This window comes from Camelus bactrianus, chromosome 14 (assembly GCF_048773025.1).
Source record: "Camelus bactrianus isolate YW-2024 breed Bactrian camel chromosome 14, ASM4877302v1, whole genome shotgun sequence".
NCBI classification, from domain to species: Eukaryota; Metazoa; Chordata; class Mammalia; order Artiodactyla; family Camelidae; genus Camelus; species Camelus bactrianus.
This window is the reverse complement of record NC_133552.1, coordinates 18,136,751-18,153,690: the sequence shown is the minus strand read 5'-3', so window position 1 is coordinate 18,153,690 and position 16,940 is coordinate 18,136,751. Positions and strand designations below refer to the sequence as shown.

Below are 16,940 nucleotides of genomic sequence, written 5' to 3'. Positions count from 1 at the left end.
TTAATAAAGCCTACCTCCAGTTTTCAAGGTAGCTGAATATTTATATATTGAATACCAATGTGTTACTTTCTGGCTGTATAGTAACAAGTAAACTTATATGTATCATAAATGCCTGTGGTTGCATTTTGTGGTTTTGTTGTTTTATATATCAGTTACCTATGAATCTTCTGTTTTAGAATCTTTTGTTCAGTGTTTCTGTCCAGTAATCATCAACCTTTATTATTTCTGCACACAGCTATATATAGTCTTTTTTCTTTTTGTAGTGGTTTCTTTAAAAATACACGTGGATAGAAAAAATATGCAAAAATCAAAGCAGTTTTTTTTTTAGGATGTAGGGTCATGGATGTCTACAATCATACTTATTTTTAATGTTTTTTAAAAAATAAATATAAATAAAAATTCATCAAATGGTGTGGTACCTAAAGTAAATGGTAAATGGTATAATTAAACCACATTGTTATAAAAAGTTATCGAACTCAAGCAACCATTGAAATTAAAGTTAGTATCATTCAACAATTTTAAGAACCTTAAAAATTAGTTAATAAACCTCTTTTATAGCAAGGCAAAATCAGTAGAGTGGAATTAAGAAAAAAAATCAGTAGACTTGCTCAGTTTTACACTTTAATGATGTAGAAAAATATGTACTAAAGATCCTAGAGGGCCATAATCAGAATTACTTTTGAAAAGCCGAGCCTGTCTTCAAAAAGAAATTTGTAAAATTAACTAGATCTTTAAAAAAAAAAAAAAACTACTAAAATTTGCTTTTAAATGTAGCTGAATACTCTGGAATCCTGGGTTTGGAAAAACCTATTGTACTGTCAGGTTAACTGTGTTATATTTTATGCTAGGAAACAATTTTTTAAGACATAATAAAGAAGTATAATTGTCTAACTCTTTAATATCTAGTTCAATATTTTTCCTAAAATAAGTGATTTAAATAAATCTAGAGTTGCCATATTTTATGTACAAATGCTTAACATTGTACAGTTTTTGCATTATTGGAAAAATGTAATTAAATATGTCATTTGAATAGCTTATAAGATTTATATCAATGATTTTTGTTTGATAGAAACTCGAACTATTGTGTATCTTTGCAAAGAGAAGTAGGAATACAGTCACCTCTTTATAAGTTATGTTAGGCAAATTTAAAATTTCATCTTAGATATTTTCCTCTGCCCAGTACACCTTCCTTTATCGCCGTCCCCTTGGTGTTTGTTCACAGAAGCAAATTAATTTTAATATTAGCTTAAGCAAAATATGATTAGGAAGACAAGTCTGCTACAGAAGTAGCCATTATATATTTCAAAGCTAAATACAAATAATTTCTAAGTTACATGCTGTTTTGGATAGTCCATATTACATCTCTGCTTTGCTCACAAGGATAATTATGGTTCACATGCCCTGATTTTAACCTTGACTGACATCACTGCAGTTTAAGGCATTTACTCTTAATCATAATTTATTAGATAGGGGTATATTTAAGAGTGTGATATTATATGTGTTACTGCTGACTAATTTTGAATTGCTGATGAAACAGCTACAGTGATTTATTTTGCTCTTGTAGAGTTAGTACACAAAGCTAGAAGGTAAAAGTCCCAAGAAACTCATCATATGTATTTTTAAACTAATACAATTGAAAACTGCATTTTCCTGTGGCAACTTAAAGTAGATTCTTGTGTCTTATAGTATTCATCACAGTATTAAGCATGGATTTATTCTCTGTTCTTTTCATGTCCAAGTTGAAAACCTGATTAATGTAAATGTGCATTTTTATGCTTGTTATTCATGGTTATGTCATGAAGGTACCTTTACACTGGATAAGATAATAACCAGTGCTTATGGGTTGGGAAGCCTGTGATGGGTGAGGCCTTTTACATGTAATTTAAGCCTTAAAAGTTCTCAACTAATCATAACTACTTCCATTTTATTGTGAGGATGTTGAAGTTCAAAGAAGTTAAGAATCTTGCTTATGGTCATGTAAGCAAGTTAGTGGAAGCTAACTGAATTTGAACCCAAGTCTGACTCCAGAGCCCATGTGTGTTTCACTAGGTCATATTCTTTTGTCATAATATGTCAGTTCTGTGGACTGTACAAGTCGTAAAAAGTAACCCCACTTTTCAGCGAACCTGACGTGAAAATCTAGATTTGCCAATATACGAATTTGGGATATTCTTATTCTTGTGAGATGATTCATCTCATGTTATTTAAATGACACGACATGACATTTAAAGTATTATTTGCTTTCCCAAAATTCACTTTTTTACTCAACATTTTAAGAATACCTGCATCGTGAGATTTTATCAAGTGAGGCAAGTCTGTATTCTGGTATTCTTTATTTTGCATGTACTTCATGAATACTTGTTGTGTGCCAGGTTCTAGGTGTTAGAGATGTAAGTGACCTGCAAAGGCAGACATGTCTCTTACTGGCTCTACCTGGTTCTTGCTGGCTCTGGAACTAATATACCTGGGCTTCAGATGTTGGTTCCACCTTCACCTCTTAATAACTATTATCTTAGCAGGTGCCTTAGCCCTCTAAGTCTCTTTCTTCATCTGTGAAAAGGGAAGAATAATAGCACCTTTCTTAGGGTCATTGTGGGGATTAATTGAGATAATATATTTCATAGCATGTAATGTATTTCGTAGCATGGTATCTGGTGTGTAGTAAAACAATAAATGTTACCTTTTATCATCTTAAAAATAGCACTTGAAGTATAAGTAATTTTCTTTAAAAAAAAAAATAACTGAACAAGCTTAATTGGTACCATCATCTTTTTTGTATTATTTGGAAAGTCTCTTGTTTCCTTTCATATGTTCTGCACACTGCTGTATACATTTTAGAAATATAATATACCATAAGCTATGTATTTATTTTTCATATTTTAAGGACAATGCTAGAATCACTGTGTGTGGTATAATTCCAAATACGTAAGTGTATGTGTTTGCCTCATGGCAGGTATAATAACCTATTTTCTTATTACTTTTCTTCTGAAAAAGAAGGTATAGAGTCACTTTGTGATTTATCCTTTGGAACAGTATCATGAGGAAGGATTTGAGGAAGAAATTCTTCATTGACTTTACAAACAAAAATGTTATGACAACTTCACTCTGGCTTATAATTGGCATTTTGTATAATTTCTTGAGTTTTTGAATGGAAAGCATTTCTAAGTATTTTTTAAAATAGTAAAATTAAAAACTAGATATTTTCTACATACTTATAGAATTTAGGTACTTGAATATGTAAATATTCAAGTGTGAAGGTGAAGTGACTTTGAATTTAAAAAGGTACATTTATGAAAATTTACACAAGAGTAATCAATCTAGTCATATTTTCTTCTAGATTACTAAATTGTTCTCAGATACTATGATCTGTCAAGAGCTTGAGGATGAATTAAATGCATTCCAGATATGATTTTTAAGAGATTTACATTAAAATGAATGACAAATTTTTAATAATTTCCATCAGTAATAATTTTGTTATAGCAGTTAAAGTTTCTTTTTGTGAATTGATGCAAAAACCTTACTTATAATACGTCTAAGGAGATTTGTTCTGCCATATCTCCTGTGAAAAGATATGTCAAGGCTATTTTTATTATCTGTAATGACATCCTGTTAGAGAAAGTCTTGCTTTGACATTAAATCACTACCGTTTTTTGCATTACAAAGTTGAAATGCCAAGGAAAATTCAGCTCATAAGCTGGAGAGGTATATAAACAGTTCAGTTATAGTGGCTGGTAAAATGGATTTCACTTTTTTTTTTTTTCTGTTTTCATAGTTTCTTTAAATCCTAATTAAGCCATTTTTAAGTATATAAGAGATAATTTGATATTTTAATACAAATTTTTTTTCTTGTTACACAAAAAGAAGTTTGGATAATGTGGAGGTTTTTCTTTTTAATGTGGATTTTTAAAGGACTTTTTTGTACAAAAGGTTTTAAAATATTTCTTTTAGTATGTACAGACAACTTTTGTATTACCTTGGCTGTTACAACTGGAAGTCAGGTATAGTTCTGAGAATGAATATTAGCTTTACTGCTAATTTATCCTAAGTTTTTATGTAAAGCATAAAACAAACTTTGGGCATATATGCTAACTTAGTAACTTCAGTCAAGACTTTCAGGAATATTTTGTTGAAGTTTATTAAAATTAAGATTTAATTACCAGTTTAAATGGTTAACTTTACAGGAGTGAATTTAGAAGCCAAAGAAAATAAGTGGCATAGAAATAAATGATTTATCTGTTCTTTGGGAGGAAAACAGTGCACACACATTTAAACCTAGGTTTCTAGATTATTGAGACAGCTATGTATAAAACTTAATTTTTTAAAATAACTTCTTGTTTAGCACGAAGTAAATTAACACAACTCACTGAGTCTGAGATTATGATCAGAAGATGTACAAAAAAGAATTGATAAAGTTCTTTCATAATAATAATGTTTAGTAATGCTCATTTAATATTTTTGAGCTTGAAAAATGAATATTTAGGGTGATTCTGAAAATTAACTCCTTTATTATTCTAATACCACGTCCTCTGTTGAGCCTAAGTTATCCATGCTGTGTTAAAGCTCATCCTGCAAAGAAATGAATTTGCTGGGTTTTGTCACTTGCAAGTCCAGCTGGGGTTGCTGTAGCCTGTCAGTTGACCATGTCAAAGCATAATATTGTATGAAATCATCAAGAGGTACTATTTGTTTGAAAAGTGACACATGTAACTTTTTATTATAATTAATACAAGCAAGGAAGTTAGTAGTGCTTTTATTTTTTTATTGTCATCAAGCAGTTTTCTAGGAATTTTCAGCAGTGTATCAATTCAGCTGTAATTCTAGTATGAAATACAGGAACTAGAAATAAGCTTTTAGTGCCTACTATTAAAAATTAAATCCATAGCTTTAATACCTTCTTACAGTCTCATTTAGTTTCACCACAGCTCTGTGTTAGTAGATCTGTACGTCTATCTTGCTCTCAATGGTTAATTTTGCCAGTTCAATTTCTTTGTAGGTTTTTGCCATAAGGAGAAAGGATTTTAAATCTTACAGTCCTTTAAAACATTTCATTACCATTTACTTAAAAGAACGATAGGTAATGTACATGCTTATTCATTTTGCAAGTACCCAAGACATTCTGATTGAAAGACAGCTTAAGGAAAAATAAACAAATGGCAAAAGCATTCAGTCTTTATTTACAATATATAGAAGATCACTGTTTTCACTTTAAGTGTTTGAGTCTGATCAGCAGGAACACCCTAGAGAAGGACATCTTTAGCGATAGAATTTACATACCGTTAGCTCACAGTAATTGATTAGCAGCAGGGCTCTGAGTACAGAGCTGGCCGGGCACGTTATTTGGGATGCCTTTGATGCTGTGGTTTTCCGAAGCTTGCTGGCTGCATGCTTGTTGTCTTTGTTCGTGGCACAGGTAATTACTTGATAAAATGAAGTGCATCGCTGTGAACAATTGACCCTTTGGAACAATCCAGGCTGGTCAGCAGTCTGAAACCACACTTTAAGGCCATCATTATGGCCTCAAACTTAAGAGTTTCCAAGGTACAGACAAAGGTGTTGTCTTCCTTCAGTACAAGTCGAGTGCCATTTTCAGACTTTATGAAGTATTTAAATTGAATGATATTTGACGATACTGAAAACTCCTCTGGAAATCCATCCAGCCTGCTTTTGGACACCAGAACAATGCGAGACTTTATTTTTGATATGAAATCAGGAGCATTACAGAAGATTCTCAGTCCTTGTGAGCGATCATGGTTATCTGTTATTTCCAAGAAAGTAGTTTCCCTGGGTGTTAGCTGTTCTTTTTCCCACCTGGATTTCACTTCATCCGCCAGTCCCTTGAGCTGAAAGAATTCTGCTTCTTGTGCAAGAAGTTGATTTTCTCGAAACCCTTCAGGCAGTAGAAGTTCTCCATTTCGTAGGAAGTTTAGAACATGCCTGAAGAGGAGCCCATCCCTGTCTATGAAATAATGACCATCGGCATCAAATGGACAGAGGATTTTTCCATTTACTATACCTTCAAGGAATGTGTCTGGGTACTTGGTCAGTGTTTGTTTTTGAGTAATGTATAAGTATCCACCAACGTTGAGGGTCATCAGGGTGGATTTGCAGTTCTTGCCCTGGTCAGCATCTTCCAGGCTGTTGTGTTTCCCTTCATACTCCTTTTCTTTTTCTCTTCGGTTTATTTTACGCTCCATTTTTGCAAATGCTATTTCAGCTTGTTCTTCTTGGCTTTGAGATTTTTAAAAAAGAAACACTACCACACACACACGCCTTTATTCAGCCCCAGCCTGGTGATGGAATGGAAACGCTGGCAGCATCGCCTGCGCTGTCAGCTCGGTTTTGCAGTAGGTGGCGTCTCAGCTATGTATGCAGGAGCTTTCTGGAGTAAGACGGAAAAAAGATAATTTGCATTTAACTGTATCAGGGAAGGAACTTGTTGTGAAAAGGTTTTCATGCATATTCTTTGAAGTAATAAAAGTTACTCAGTAAATTGAATTTCCTTTTAGCAGTTAAGCAGTTACAAATATTTAATTCTCCAGCTAAGTGTGAATTTTTATGTACTTCTAAATGTCTTGTAAGTTATTAATCAGGCAGGCTTAATATTTTATAATGCTGTCTTCTTTTGGAGATTAATGTATGTTGAATTAGTACCTTTTTTTAAGTAAATCATAAATAGGAAACCTAAAGAGAAAGGAACCTTGGTGTATAGAATTTTCTTTTCTATAGAAAGTCACACATTTCACAGTGGTGTAGTCATTATGGAGACACAAGTGAGAATATTTGAACCTGTTATTTGTGACATCGCACTTAAATTTAATTGGATTTGCATATAATTCTGATTTGGGAGTCTTTAGCAAGTGAGAAGAAATTTTCTGACTGTCCTTTAACAAAAGGTTGTTATTTTGGTTTTTTACCCTAAAGGTGAAAAATTAAGTATACAGGCTTTGCAGTATTTTTTTCCCTCCTCTTTGGTTAAGATTTCCTACGGAAAATTCATAGGCTTGTTTTCACCCGAAATCTGCTTCACTGCTGAACAAAGACCCAGACTGCTGTGGAAAGTACTAAAACTGTGTGTTTGTGTGCTTGCTCCTGCAGGAAGATAACAGACAGATTCAAAATACCTCCTATAAAATAGTGTCATGGGCCAAGTTAGTTGGGTTTTTTTTGTTGTTGCTTTTTAGTATTCTCAAAGAGGGAAAGAAAAGACCAAAGCCTAGCTTTTTTTTTTTAAGCTGAAACAATGTGAGTGTGATGTTTCTCTCTCCTTTTTTTTTTCCCTCCTTCCCCTGTGACTTGCCTTCCAAAGCATTTTAGGGAATCTGAGTTTTCATTTGTAGAATTTAAAGGCCCAGTGGTAAGAAATGTGAACATTGTTCCCATTACACTATTATTTGACCTATCTGCTAAATTATTCTGAGGAACTATATGGTTCTCAGAAGTAGACTTCAGATTTTGTTAAATTGATTTATATATTTTTTATTACATTAAAGGTATTTAAAATTTTTTCAACTTTGTGTTGTTAGAAATATTGGTGTAGATTCTTCTAAAAATGCTTGCCTTCTGTTTTCTTTAAACGTTAGATTTTCTTTGGATAGAGAAATTTTTATTTTTAATTATAGCACACTTTGAATTTAATGTTTATGTAGCATTGAGTTTAACAAAAGTCCATTGAAATTAAACTAGAAGTCTAAGGCATAACATTTTTAAGGCTGAGTTTTTTGCTTAGAGACTATGAAATTGAACCAAAGTTAAAATTTTACCAGAGGTAGGATTGCATTCTAGAGAGTTTTTAGTGTTTTATCTAGAACTTTACAGCTTGTTAATAGTAAGCCGACACTTAGACTAAAGCTTCCCCTCAGTACTGCATCATTTAAGAAGAATTTGCTCTTATAGTCTAACAATTTCATGTGTTGATCCTGTGTTTTTGGAATCAAGCCTTATCTATGGATGACTTCTTCTGAATTACTGAATAGAGTTTTTGAGGCGTGCAGTTTTGGAAAGGTATTCATGGAATTCTTATGTTAATAGTCCATGCACATGAGCTAGCATTATGTAGTAGCAAAGCCAACAACAGCATACCAATTCATAGGTATAGGCTCTGTTAATGAGTTTTACATGACATCAGAATCAATAAAGCATAGCTGTAATATGGAGGCTATGCTAGAATTTTCTTTCATGTTTAAATAAAATGGTGTAGTTGAAGTCTATATAATGTTTGGTCTGCTTCCTTAGACCCTGTTTGGCCCATTTATAGATGGCTTCATGGGGAAGCGGTAAAGCTAGAGCTGCTGGAGGATGGGCTTCTGTGGGAGGGGGGGGGCAGGACTACAGGAAGTTGGACCACTGACCTCTTCAGCCATCACCCCAGGACCACCTTACACTTGCTAACTTGTTCACTTCTGCTTTCTGGTTTTTAAAACTACTGATGTGTGTTCTTTGTTTCTGCTGACTTGCCTTGACAGACTCTGAACCACCCCATCAGGTGCATCTAACCCTTGACTGCATTGTCTCACTCGAGACTTCACTGTGGTATCCTTGGCTTCTGCAAACCTGACATGTATGTTTCATTTGCCACCTGTGGCCTGGCATCAATAGTGTAACAGAAGCCTTGTCTTAGTGCCTGCCTGGAGCTGATGAGAATCCATAGGACTTTTCTTTTATGTCCTCTTGCTTCCAGCTTGCAGTCTTAAGAAAGAAAAACGGTATCCAGTAGGCCCCACTTTCTCCCTGTTACTGCACTCCATCCCCGTTAAAACAAGATGATTGCAGTTTACAGAGATCTCAGGGCTTTGTTGATCATCGCTGCTGTTGTGGTACCCATGCCCCTTAGGAGAAAGCCAGGTTGTCATCTTTTTAGCCAATTCTGAGCTTATATTTACCTGCTTTAGGGGCTGGAGGGTAAGAAGCGTAGTGTCAGTCAAGTCTACACAACCCTAAAACTGTACAAATGGTGCTTCAATAACTGTGCCAAGGCAAACACCCATGGTATGTGACTACATTTCTCTGCCTCACTGCAGATACAAACTGGAATTAATCAGTTCAGTGGTTTCAGCAAGAGGGCTTAACCTACACATCAAAGATTAGCTCAGATCCACTTGACCACTAGACTTGAAGATTTCATCTGCTTTGCAGGCAGAAATATTTTTTGAAAAAAAATGGTCTGTCATAGACACCTGTTATCACATATATAAAAGAGCCCTTTAGCCAACTTTGAAGACATTTATTTTTTCATTTGTATATGTGTGTATGTATCTATGTTTCTTACTTTTTTCATTCAACTCTGCTTTTTGCATTAGTTCATGCTGCTGTATATCTGTTCCATTTCTTCTGGATGGTGCATAGTATTTCACACTTAAGCACCCAATAAATGTTGGTTTTGATTCCCTAGTGAAGAACACCCAGACTGCTTCAATTCCTTGCTGTGATGAACAGTTTCATGTCCTCTTATAGGTGTTTGTGAAAGTTTGTGCAGTACATACCCAGGGGAAGGCCTGCTAACCACGCTCAGTTTTACTTAGAACTGCCAGATGACTCTCGAGATCAGCGCTATCTATGCACTCTCCCACCTGCAGTACCTGTGGGCTCCTGTTTTCTCACAGCTTTTCCAACACTTGGTGTTATCTGGCTTTCTTTTTCTGTTTTGCTCTATTTTTTAGATTTCACTTGTAAGTGATCTCATACAGTATTTTGTCTTTTTCTGACTTATTTCACTTAGCATAATACCCTCAAAGTCCATCCATGTTGTTGCAAATGGCAAAATTTTCATTATTTTTTATGGCTGAGTAGCATTCCATTGTGTGTGTGTGTGTATATATATATATATATATATATACATATATATAAAATATATATTTTACATTTCTTTATCCATTTATCTGTTGATGGACACTTAGGTTGCTTCCATATCTTGGGAGTTGTAATAATGGTGCTATGAACATTGAGGGGCATGTATCTTTTCAAGTTAGTGTTTTCATTTTTTTCAGATGTATACCTGGGAGCAGAGTTGCTGAGTCATACAGGTAGCTCTATTTTTAATTTTTGAGAAACCTCCATACTGTTTTCCACAGTGGCTGCACCAGTTTACAGTCCCATCAACAGTGTGCAAGGGGAGGGCTCCCTTTTCTCCACATCCTGGCCAACATTTGTTATTTATGTTCTTGTTGATGATAGCCAACTTTGAGGATTTAAACAATGCCATTGTCGGGTTCTTGATATGAGTGTATTCATTGGTTAGACCCAATGCCTAATCAAATTTTAGCAAAACCTTTCCACTTTATGGTGATGTTTATCTTCCACTAGTATTAGGCAGAACTTGTTCCAGGCCAGTGGGAATTCGCATCTTATCTTTCAACTCTTGACGGGAAATGAGGTCATTGTCATCACCGTGATTGACACAGGACATCATCATAATATACGCTTGCTCCATTTATATGCCAGAGGTATTCCCCTGCCGCGGAAAGAAGTGGAACTTTACCAAGAAAGTATCTCTCTTGGTTGGAAGATACAAGACTTGATAATACCCCTAGACTCAACAGATAACTCCTCTATGAAATTTCCTTTTCAAGAAAGGGAGTGGTCTCAGAACACTCGGCTTCTATTTCCACATTCTCCACCTCTACCAAATCTTTTTGGTTATTTTCACCTGTATGCATGTATGCCTGTTTTTTTTAAAAAGATTACTTCCCATTACCTTAGGAAGAAAGTAAAACCAACTACAGAAGAGCAACAGCTGTCAATTTTTACTTAAACCTGGCACTATGTCTCTGCCCTGGATTTTTTTTAAGCTTCCTGATCTGTGTCTGTCTTCTTCACTTGAATTTGATGCCCATCTACTTGATTTCTATGATATCTTTATCTGCTCATTTTTCAAAATCTGACTGACCTTTGACCATCTGACTTTCATGTCTTCTGATTGCTTTTTGCCTTGACCTTCTGCCTTTCACAAGCTGAGCTTCTCTTTTTTAATGTGTGGCTTTCTTTTGCTTCATAGCCTCCTGTTAATGCATTGAATGTGAGAAACATTCATTTTGATATTCAGCTGTAATCATGTTACTCTAGACTTTTTTGTGTTGAAAAATAAAAATAAATTATACAATGTGATGTATTAACATATTTTAAGAATCAGGGATTTTTCTGTGTTAATCTAATTCTATTTGAATGTCAAAACTTTAGTTTCATTTTGAAATATAAAATTTTTCTTCGTGAGATGTTGTCTAGCACTGGGATTGCATCAACTCAAGTTCTGCCTCACCTGCCTTATGGAGTTGGTTGACCACGTATCTCACCAACTATGCAGCGTGCTTAAATCCTCCTGGGATTCATTGGCTATAAGTTCTGGCAGTAAGAAGATGTGGATGTGTAATTCCAGTCAGATGAATAAGCTTGTAAATGTTTTGCAGTGTTGAACTAAGTCTTCAAAGAAGCCCAGGAAACATTGCTACATTGGCAAAGTTTTAAGCCTCACTTTGGGAGTGTAGAAATGATTAAAGCAGTTTGTATCAAAAGGAGCACAAATAAAAATGGCAGAGATGAAATGAGAAGTTCTGGCAAAATTCCATTCCATATTTCTTTGATTTTCATTACAGAGGTAATCTTGAAAACAATTTACATATCACATTAATTCATATTTTTTTAAAGAAATTTTATTTATTTGTTTATTTTAAACATTTTTTATTGAGTTATAGTCATTTTACAATGTTGTGTCAAATATTAATTCATATTTTAAATGTACTTTGGGACCTATGTTTTATAATTCCATAAGCAGAAATCATTTGAGTTTTTAAAAATGAGTTTGCTCTTTTTTTTTTTTTTCCCGAAGTGCAAGCTATGCATTATTATTCACTGGAAAATTTTATTGTAACCAGATGAGCAAAGCACTTCTATGAGCCATCAAATGAACACCGAAATTATATTATTATATAGAACTCATTTTTATAGTGCTATTTGGCAAAATGGAATTTTGCCTTTTCAGAAGATTTTTTTTGATGGAAGGAGATGTTTTAAGTTAATAACCATTGTCTACAATCTCAAAATGAGAGACTTGACTTTGAAAATTTGTAAAGTTAATATTATTATTAACATTAAATCAGTGACCAAAAGGGTTTCTGCTCCCAAATGGTGTCCCCTACCACTGTTCCTCCTGTTACCTTCTCTTTAGATCCTTTTGTGTCTTTGGTGATGAGATGGTGTGAAGGAGAGGGAGGAGGGGCCTGAACTAGCAGGACAGGATAAGGATGGTTCATAGGAGAGAGAGTAGAGTGATTGTAAATCAGGGGTGGAAAACTCTGTCTTATTGTACACTTTTTCACATTTAACATTTCTGAAATCAGAGTATGTCTTCAAATCATTGGCTTGTAAAAGTTTCATGGTGGTATTTTGTTTTCCTTGGTGGCACATAAAGTAATGGCGAATATTACAGTTGATGGTATCTTAGATTTAATGGAATATTTGAGTAGTTCTGTAAGCTGTTGCCTCCGTACCACCAGAAAATAAAATTAACAGAGATGCAGGCAAGAGGAAAAAGGGGGAGGAGGAGGAGGGAAATATCAGAATGGCAGTCTCAACGCTGGCTGCTGCAAATTAGAATTATCTAGCGAGGTTGTAAAAAAAATACCTGTTGCCCACATAGTACAAATAAAGAATCTCTGGGAGTGGGCTCAATAGTTCTTAAAAAGCTCCCCAGGTGATACTTATGATCAAGCAGAGATGAAGAATGTTCAGGAAATTGATGAGCTCAGGAAGGGGGAACTTTCCTCAAAGGAGTTCTTAATGATGGGGGCATAGTTTCTACTCTAGTTGTGAGGATCACTTACTATGAAAGTATCTTGAAAATTGTAAAGAACTAAACTAATTTGTGGTATTACTACTATTACTCAACATGGCGAAGAGAATAAGAGTTATTAAGGATAAAATTAATGAAACTAGAATCATATTCAGTTAATTTAAAAATGTGTCACCAGATTGTCTATAAGTATTTCATTAATATTGTATTCCTCAAGTATATTTGCAGGCTAGTTTCTAAGTGCAGGGGTCTGCGTTTTCTTTCTTGGTACCCCTCATCTCATCTAGCACAGTTTTTGGCACTATTTAATTGTAATATAACACTGTAGTAAAAGTTTTTTCTCTGGGAGACTTAGTCTTTCCTGGAAAGATTTGTTTTTCTATCTTTAAATATTTATCTATAAATCTGTTAAATATCATGTTTGCTATTGTTTTTGAATTCTCTCGAATTTCAAGTGCAACAGCCAAAGTTGGATAGCACCCTTTGATGAAGGTATAACTAAAACAAACTATTACGGTAGTATGATTTTCCTGACCCTTTTCATTTATTATTACAGCACAGCATTACTTCATGTTCTTTATAAAACTGTATTTTATTTCTGGGTTTTATTCAATCTCTTATTCTTGAAAGCAACTTTGAGGCTAGGGATTATGTCTGTTTATACAACATTACAACATCATGCCCACATCTGGATTTGAGAATTTATGTTGATGAGTATATATATAGTATAACAAGCAAAAAGGGGACTGTAATGTGAAGTATAGAATGATAACTTGTGAACTCCTTTTGTAAATATTAAAACTTACAGATGTTGGTTTTTAAAATTCGTTCACTAAGTTATTTCTTTGATCAAAAACTTGTTATGGCTTCTGTAGACTCATAGAACATTCTAAACTCCTTTGCACATTTAAGGCCTCCCTCTTTGATTTTGAACCTAAGTAACCACTCTTCTTTCTACCCCTGGGCAACCAGTCTTCTCATTTACAGAGAATCTTTGAGGAGAACTGCAGCATCCCTTGTATGGGAATGTACATAAACCTTCTTTGTCCCAGTCCATAGGGGAAGAGTTGAAGAGCAGAACCATGAGTGAGGAAACTGAGGTCTTTTCTAATCCTAAGTCCAGTCTTCAAGTTACTATTTTTTAGTCCTCAAACTATGGTTTCAGTATTTGGTTTAAAACTAGGAATTCCCAGCATATTAGGCATATTTATAATTTGAATATCATTGTAAGAAAACATATTACATAAATAGATAATTCAAGGTAATACTTATATGGCTGCTGCTCATTTTGTTAGCTTTTGAGGTAAATAATCAAATGCTAACTCTGTAGGTTTACTGAAGTCTGAGCACGCTCTTTTATTCCTAAAATTTCTGAATAGTAAATAGAGATCAGAACATCGGTTCACCAATTTGAATACAGTAAGGAACACTTTCTTAATAATATAGGGATTGCAGCTTTGCCCAACTGGTTTATTAAGATGCCAGGTAGCTTGTGTTAATAGGCCTTACCCTGTGAACCACAGGCAAAGGCTTGTAAGAAAAGATTTTAAATGAAAACAATTGGAGACTAGTAGGAATATTGAAAATGATTTACCTTTTAAATGCTCATTCTCTGTGGAATATTACTTCTTTAGTCCTTTTGCGGAAAGGATAGACACAGGTGTGATGTAAGTCAGAATCAGGAAAATAGCTTCAAAGTCTCAAGGATCAATCCGGAATCTTGGTTCTAACCTTGTCTGTGTTTTAAGTTGAGTTGGAAGTGCTCTTTAAGGCCTCCATGTTGAACTGGATCCAGAGTGGTCTTGTGGAAATGAATGCCTGTCACTTCCTGATGCCTAGCATCCTCGTAACATACCTGCTCTCATTACTTACATGCCAGTGCTAATAGGCACACTTCCTGCTTGCTTATTACTTTAACTTGTTCAAACTAGCCATGCCCTTAACTTTGTAAAAAGTGCCAGTCAGTTGTTTCTCTTGGGTTCTTCAACATTGCATGTGTCTCAAATTGAGATAAAGAGTAGGAAGGTCCAGCTTAGATCAGAAGTTTGTATGTTTTCAAGTCTTGAGCAGCTTTTCAACATTTTCTTATTATTGTTCAGAGACAGTTTTCTTTAATTTCTACTCAAAGAAAATGTGATTATAGCTAGGTCTTTTAGAAAGTGTTAGAGCCAACAAAATAAATACTAATGAAGTAACAAAACATCCCCAATTGGAAGGGAAGGGCAGTTTTATTTATTTTAGTGAGAGAACTGAAGGAGATTCCAGAGATCTTGTGGCTTCATTGTACATATGGATGCTGAGGCCCAGAGATGTGAAGTAACTTCTCAAAAGTCACACCGCTATTTAGTGGCAGAATCAGAACTAGGACACTTCCATTCTAGTTATAGGATGCCCTTTGTGTACACACCCTTTAAAACTCTCCATTTTTTTCTGAAACTAAGTGGCAGGATATAGATAATAAACTACTGTCACCAAAGATGTGTGTTCATACTTATGAAGGTTCTTTGGGTTACAAGTAGCATAAACCATTAAGTAAACCAGTCTAGCCAAAAAAGCAGAGGAGGTGAGAAAATATAGAAAGGATCTGGGAATATTTCCCAGAATCTAAAGAAGAGTTGAACAAATGGCCAAGCCCAGGAAGAGACAGGAACTAAGCCATTCTGGGGCTTTCAGCAGGACGAGTTTACGTGGCTTCTCTTCAGAGTGCTGTTGTGACCGTGTCCTTCCAGTGATTCCTGAGGTGGAGTGACTCTGGTATGGGTTCCTTAGTTTAAAATTCTGAGAGGGAGAGACAGACAGAGAGAGAAACAGAGAAGAGACAAAAGCCATAGCTCCCACTGTTTCACCACCTTCGGTGCCCTTCTGCCTCTCCTCCCAGTCTAAATCCTACTCATTTTTCAAGGTCCAGCACAAGCATTGCTTTCCCTTTCAAAGCTCTTCTTAATTCCCAGCTAGACATACTCATTCTTATTCTTATTCTCTCTCTCTCTCTTTCTTTCTCTCTCTGTGGTTTTAATCCCAATACTCTGTCTCTGTCGGCAGATTATAACCCTTATAAACCATAACAAATTCTGCTTAGTACAGTAGAATCCCACAGCCTTTATGGAGGGAACAGTAGTCAGTTAAAGTCAAAGGTAGGGAATCATAAAATGATATTAGTATGTATTCCTACTGCCTTAAACATTCTATCTTAAAACTTATAAATGCTCATTTAATTACCAGTGTACATGTAGGGCAAGGCCTTTGCTTTAGGTATAGGATGCTGACTGAGCATCTGATTTCTCTTTCTTGTGAAAAGTAAACCCATAACTTAGATTTTCAGTTTTGCTTTCTTTAAAAAGGGGCAAGAACTTAGACACTGTGAAACAATACTAATACAGAATTCTTCTAGACTTCTGTATGTCTCTTCTAGTCTCTAGTTGTCTTTCCAGTACCTAATTTGACAGCAGATTTTTAGCCGCTTACCTTTATATCACATTTACCAAAGCACGAAACCTAGTTTTCATAGAAACATCTCCCTCCCCCATACTCATAATTAATGGGATTATGCAATGTATAATCAGATTGCATAATTACTAGCAGTAAAACTAGCATAAACAAGTTCTAGCATGTTTTGAGCAGAAGTGTGTGGGAGTACTAGAGTTTAACCTGCTACCCACCAGTCTATAGCGAGCTTTGGGCATCTGTCATTATAGTTAAGAGGGGCAATGAGAGGCTTGGTAATCTAGAAGTGGGTATGTGGAGGGCCATCAAAAGTGCTGTTAGTGTGTTAAAGTGATTTCTGTACTTGTCTTATCCTTCTGCTGGACCAGCAGCTCTCAAAATGTGATCTGGAAGCCACTGTGTAGAGGGGTCCCTGAGACACTTTCAAGGCCCTGTGAAATCTAAACTATTTTCATAACAATACTGAGCCTTTTTGCTTTTCTCACTCTGATTTTCTAAACATTGTTCAGTTTTAGTTTCTAATACGGTCAATATCAGCAGACGAAACCCATATAAAAAGCTCTTTGAGGGTCCTCAGTTTTTTTTAGGCGTACATGCCTCAGTCTCTTTGTGAATGGTTGCCCTGGGCTCTACTCCTTGCTTGAGAACAGGAGCTAAGTTTCATTTAATTTTGTTATTCCTGATCTGTTTTTGAGTTATCTTTTACATAAAAGGC

At 35.1% G+C, this 16,940-nt stretch overlaps 2 protein-coding genes across 2 annotated transcripts in view; one reads left to right on the top strand and one right to left on the bottom strand.

Annotated features, from left to right (window-relative positions):
* The window catches only part of GTF2F2 (general transcription factor IIF subunit 2), a 121,406-nt gene that overhangs the window by 48,021 nt on the left and 56,445 nt on the right, over window positions 1-16,940 (top strand). The window lies entirely within an intron of this gene.
* KCTD4 (potassium channel tetramerization domain containing 4) lies at window positions 4,743-15,501 on the bottom strand. Its single transcript, XM_010951383.3, has 2 exons — window positions 14,376-15,501; window positions 4,743-6,379 (listed from the first exon to the last, which is right to left on the bottom strand). Exon 2 carries the CDS (start codon window positions 6,192-6,194, stop codon window positions 5,415-5,417), a length of 780 nt encoding a protein of 259 aa, XP_010949685.1. The 5' UTR covers window positions 6,195-6,379; window positions 14,376-15,501; the 3' UTR covers window positions 4,743-5,414.